At 32.2% G+C, this 5,752-nt stretch overlaps 1 protein-coding gene across 1 annotated transcript; it reads left to right on the top strand.

The window, feature by feature from the left end:
• The first annotated feature begins 914 nt into the window (after window positions 1-914).
• On the top strand, window positions 915-2,671 carry LOC114168888 (xyloglucan endotransglucosylase/hydrolase protein 31). Its single transcript, XM_028053857.1, has 4 exons — window positions 915-1,203; window positions 1,332-1,432; window positions 1,522-1,739; window positions 2,034-2,671. Exons 1-4 carry the CDS (start codon window positions 993-995, stop codon window positions 2,392-2,394), a joined length of 891 nt encoding a protein of 296 aa, XP_027909658.1. The 5' UTR covers window positions 915-992; the 3' UTR covers window positions 2,395-2,671.
• Window positions 2,672-5,752: the final 3,081 nt, after the last annotated feature.

Below are 5,752 nucleotides of genomic sequence, written 5' to 3'. Positions count from 1 at the left end.
CTATTGCATGTGAAGAAGAAATCAGTTTCTAAAACCCAAATGCTTCACTTTGCAGATTGAGCATCTTTAAAGGGTTATAACTTATAATATTAAATCACTCCCACTGATTGATAATTAATTGTGGCACTCTATGGCATTTGACAAATTCAATGTTGACCCGTTTAGATTATGAATCAATCCTCTATAGCAGAACATGACAAATTTAAGTCATGCAAGGAGAATCACTTTCTGAAGTCTAGATGTTTTACTTTGTTATTATGAGGTAATCTTGTGATTAAATAACTGTCTCTGACCGCTAATCGTGGCACTAAGCTGCATTACACATTGAGCATGTCAAACTATTTCTACAACCGACATTCATAATTGAATTTCAATTTCTGCATCAGCCTAAAGTGCTTATAACATCAGTGTAATAACTGGTTAACAACTTTGAAGAAGAAATTGTATGTAACAGTGAGAAAGTACACCATAAGAACGTTATCATTCATTGAGAAGTTGTCCTTTCCCATCACAATTCCCAAAGAGAACATATAATGAGACATTAGTTGCCCATGTTTTTGAATGCAACATATACCTTGTCCGAATGTTGAATGGTGATGTTTTGTGATTCGGTGTGGTGAACCATACATGTCTAAACTATAACAGTGTCATTCTTCCTCCATGTTATTCCATTCAAGTGGCACATTATATAATTTGCAAGTTTATACCAAACAGGTATTCACTCGAAAAGGAAGTTCCCTCCCTTGAAGAAATTACGCAGAAAAAGCCCACACCTTAACCTCAAAATATTCCCCTATGGTTACCACAAATGTGATAAGTTTTTGTCATCATGTGTAACTCCCCAATCAACTAACTTATCACCTTTTTGGAATAGTAGGACCTTCAACCTCTTTATATATCATACTCTGTATCCATAACTCTTTCATAACTATCACTTACCTAAAATCTTCAGCCCCACCCTGCATTTTAGCAGAATCATTTTGTTCCCTACAATGCCATTCCCAATGCTTCCTCTTCTCTCCCTTCTTGTACTCTCATCTATGATTTATTCTGGTTCTGCTCAGGGACCACCTTCACCTGGCTACTACCCCAGTTCCAAAATTACTCCTATTAGCTTCAATCAAGGCTTTAAAAACCTTTGGGGACCTCAGCATCAGAGAATAGACCAAGGCTCTCTGACAATATGGCTAGACACTAGCTCAGGTATGTAACTTTGTCTCACTCTCACATCTCACTCATAATTTCCCTTAATTCACAGCCACAAGGTTTTTTTTTTTTCAGTCCATTCTTCACTGCCATACTCTTACTAAGACATTGTTTTTCTAACACAGGGAGTGGATTCAAGTCACTTCACTCTTACAACTCTGGTTACTTTGGTGCTGCAATTAAGCTTCATCCTGGTTACACTGCAGGAGTCATTACATCTCTCTACGTGAGATTTTCTCTACAACTTGAAAAAGTAAATCCCTTCTTTCCAGTGCAAGTTTTAATCTTTCTCTCTGAACTCTTTGGGAATTTCAGCTTTCAAACAACCAAGACCACCCCGGAAACCACGATGAAATTGACATAGAGTTCCTCGGTACCACGCCAGACAAACCATATGTCTTGCAGACAAATGTATACATCAGGGGAAGTGGAGATGGGAACATCATAGGAAGAGAGATGAGGTTTCATCTCTGGTTTGACCCAACACAGGATTTTCACAACTACGCAGTTCTATGGAAACCCTCTGAGTTAATGTAATGTTTCATGCATTCTCATGCCACCAATTTTCACAATCATACTATGATCCCCTGACTATAGTATATCCTTTTATCTGTTATCTGTTCATGAAACTATAAAATAAAAACAAGTCGTTGATACAGCACTTCCATTCATAGCTCATTGTTAGATTATGACTAGGATTTTTTCACACATCAGGTGATTGTGACACACACACACACACACAATCTTGCTTGTGGAATGAATGTGGTTGTTGCAATATTTTGCATTGTTGTTAACTAATTGTGTTGTGATGGAAATAACATATGCAGATTTTTTGTGGATGATGTCCCAATAAGAAGGTATCCAAGGAAAAGTGAGGCCACATACCCTACAAGGCCAATGTATGTGTATGGGTCAATCTGGGATGCATCTTCTTGGGCAACAGAGGGTGGAAAATACAAAGCTGATTACAGATACCAACCCTTCATTGGTAGGTACAAAAACTTCAAACTCCAAGGTTGCACTAGTGAAAGCTCTCCCTCATGCCACCCACCTTCTGCATCTCCTTCTGGTTTTGGAAGTCTGAGTCCTCAGCAGTTCAGGGCCATGCAATGGGTCCAAAACAACTACATGGTGTACAACTACTGCCATGATCCTAGGAGAGACCACAATCTGATCCCAGAATGCTAAGCCCAAGTTGTTTGTTCATGTTGGTGTGTCTCAATTCTAAGTTACCCTTTATATACACATACTTAAAAATTGAAACTTTGAAACGGTGTTGTGTTGGGAGTGGTTTTTGTGATGGTCCCATTGCTAAGTGTAATTGCAAGAGTAGTTGAACGTCCAAGCCACTCTAATGATTGGAATGTTTTGTTGTGTTGTGTCATTGTGGTGTTGTAGTAATGTTTTGGGTCCTATAATATTGGTGTTGAAATAAATATAAATTGATAAGAATGCTTTTCTGATACGTGTATGGGTGTGAAAAGTGACATCGAGAGAAAGGACATGCTCCCTTATAAGCAAACCCTTTGAAAGGACCACCATATTCTTATATTTTCATTTTTGTTCCTTTCCCATTCTCAAGAGTGTGTGTCACGAAATCCTGAAAAAACAAAAAGTTAAATCCTTTTTATAAGATTTAAAAAAAAAAAAGTATTCCATTTTTTGTCATGTTTTTGAAAAGGGTTATGGAAACAAACAAACCCAAATTGTAGTGTGGTACTGTTGCTGGCCCATGCGAAGGCCCTGATCAAGAATCTGTATAGCATCAATGTAGATAACGAAATGGGCCACACCATAATTCAGTGCCCGAAACACTACTAAAGTTTCATAGATACGACAACCAAATCAATTCGTGCCTTTTGTCAATTAATAATTAAAAGGAAAATATTGCCATTTCAACAACTAAACTAAAATGAAAACTTAGCATTTATAAAAGAGAGTTTTTCTTTTTTCAAAATATTACCTCTTCTGTAAATAGGTACCCTAATTTTTCAAATATAGATTTTGAGAAAACTTTCAAATTATAAATATCCATTTTGTTTTGTATATTTATATATTTATATTTATATTTATACACCTTTTATGATAGTTTAGTACGCATCATTTTAATTCACTTTTATGTGAAAGAGATTTTCTGTTGTATTTTGTCTCTTCTTAATTTTTGGTGTCACTAAAAATGTTGTATTATATTTTAGAACTCCTTGGAAGTCCCAGATATTATTAATAAATTAAATATAGTCGTAACGAAAATTGAAAATTAAAATAAGTGTTGTTGTGAATATTATTTTTTTGCTAAAATTTGTCTTTCGTATGTAACACGTAATTTGATGAGTTGAATAATATTGAAAGTAAAAATTTTATCCATATATTTTTAAAATTATTGAATTTCCAGGATTCAAACCCAAAACTCACTTAAAATTAATTATTAGTGTTGAGAATCTAATCATTTAAAAGAGAAAATTTTAAAAACTATTAGTAACGAGAACGAGAACGCTTCTTCACAAAAGATAAACAAAAACATCATTATCGAAAATATATCAATTTTTTGTTAATAATTAACTATATTTCGTCTTGATTATAAATTTCCTGTGCATGTGATTCAATTATTGGAGAAAATAAAAATAGAAGGAGAGGACAAAATAGTTCGGATAAGGCAAAGGAAACTTAATATCATATATATCGATAATTATAAGGATTAGACATTATGAAATTACGGGCTTACCAATGAAAACAAAAAAAAATGAATGAAGTTTTTTGTTTTCTTTTTAATCATCATAAGGATAATAATATTTTCAGTGTTTGTTAATTACTTTATTTTCAGATTTATGAAGCCATTATGGTTATGCAAAAGGGAATATAAAAATGTGAAGTTTTATTTACTTTTTATTTTCGAAAAATAACACTTTATTTGCTTTTCAATAAATAAATGAAAAATCGCGTTAACTTAAGCAAGGATACAATTTTCAATAGGTACATGAATTCATCTGTTGACAATGGATTTTTAATCAAGATACAAATATATTAAATAGAGATTACACAAACATAATTATCATATAGAAAATTTGTTTGAAGAATCAGAATATATCATATGTTATAACTTAATTTAAAGTATAAATCACTGGTTAAAATATTTTTAAATTTATTTTAGGATAAAATAGAGCATGAGTTTGCAGGTGTGCTCGCTGATTTTATTCAAATTTAAACATGGGAGTTACAAAACAATATGAAGTGAATAAAAAAGACTAGTCTTTTTTTTTTTTTTCAAATATTCGTTTAGTTATTAAAAGTATTTGATTTTTTTTTTCATTGAATTTGGTCTCTGAAATCTCGACGGATTCTAGAAGTATTTTACTTCTTTTCATTAAATTGTATAAAAATTTGTTTGAATTCTTGGTTTGGAATGGAAAATAAAGTTGCAATTTAATTATTAGAGAGACAAAACTCGATAGCACCAATAATAGGAAAAGAAAAAGTAATGAACTTTTATTTATTTTCTATTTGAATTATTTTTCTGTGTTGAGAAAAAAGGGTCATAATTAACGTGAGATTTCATGACAGATTTTTCAACATGGCAATCACTATCCAGTATCACCATCTTTTACTAGACAGAATCAAAATTATTTAATTAATGAATTTTCTATAATTATTTAATTTCGTATATTCATTAGTTTTCTTAATATTGTAAAAATGGTAAAATTTATGTGATAGATTAGGGACTACAAATAACAGTCTCTCTTAGGATAATAAAATAACCCCATTTCAAAAATATTATTTAAATTTTTTACAAATATTATTCAAATTTGTATCAATTTTTATAATATTTTTTGAAATGGTTGAGTATAAATATGAGAAATATCAGATTTTTTAAAACTAAATATAAATATAAGGATGTGATCTTATATCTATCCGTATCCGTTTTTCATTCTCCTTTATATCTTCCTATTATCTTTGTCTTAAATTATTAAAAGATGTCTAATTTAATAAATGATTTGAAAAACTTATATTTTATTTAATAATTTTATATTTATTCAATTATTATTTAATATTTATAAACTTACATTTTTCTGATATTTAATGTTAGAACCCACTAACTACCCTTTTCCACACACTCTCTTCTACCACAGAAAAACACTCCACTCCCTGTATTCCTTCTCTCAAAACCCTCTCACAACCTCCCTCTGAAGCAAGCCATCCCACTTCTAATCACTTCCACTCTGTTTCAGCTGCTGAAACCTGGAACCAGGAGAGGAACTCATCCTCAAGCTGAGCCATCTCCCCTTCCGGTAAGATAAATTCAGTTCCTCCCAATTCTCTTCAATTCTGGGATTTTTGGATTTGATGCTTACCAAACCGAATTTAGGTCTTAAACTCACCCTGAGTTATGAATTTCAGCCCCTTAGGTTGAGGACTTGAGGTGCCCTTGTGTTAGAGCCTTGCTTGTGGTGTTTTTTTTTTAAAAAGGTAAGGGAAGCTAACCGATATTTTGTCCATTTGAGCTGTAAATTATGTTTTGTATGAGATTGGTGTGTTGAATTGATTTCTGGAA

This window comes from Vigna unguiculata, chromosome 11 (assembly GCF_004118075.2).
Source record: "Vigna unguiculata cultivar IT97K-499-35 chromosome 11, ASM411807v1, whole genome shotgun sequence".
NCBI lineage: Eukaryota > Viridiplantae > Streptophyta > Magnoliopsida > Fabales > Fabaceae > Vigna > Vigna unguiculata.
The sequence above is the reverse complement of the archived record's forward strand: the minus strand, read 5'-3'. Positions and strand labels throughout refer to the sequence as shown.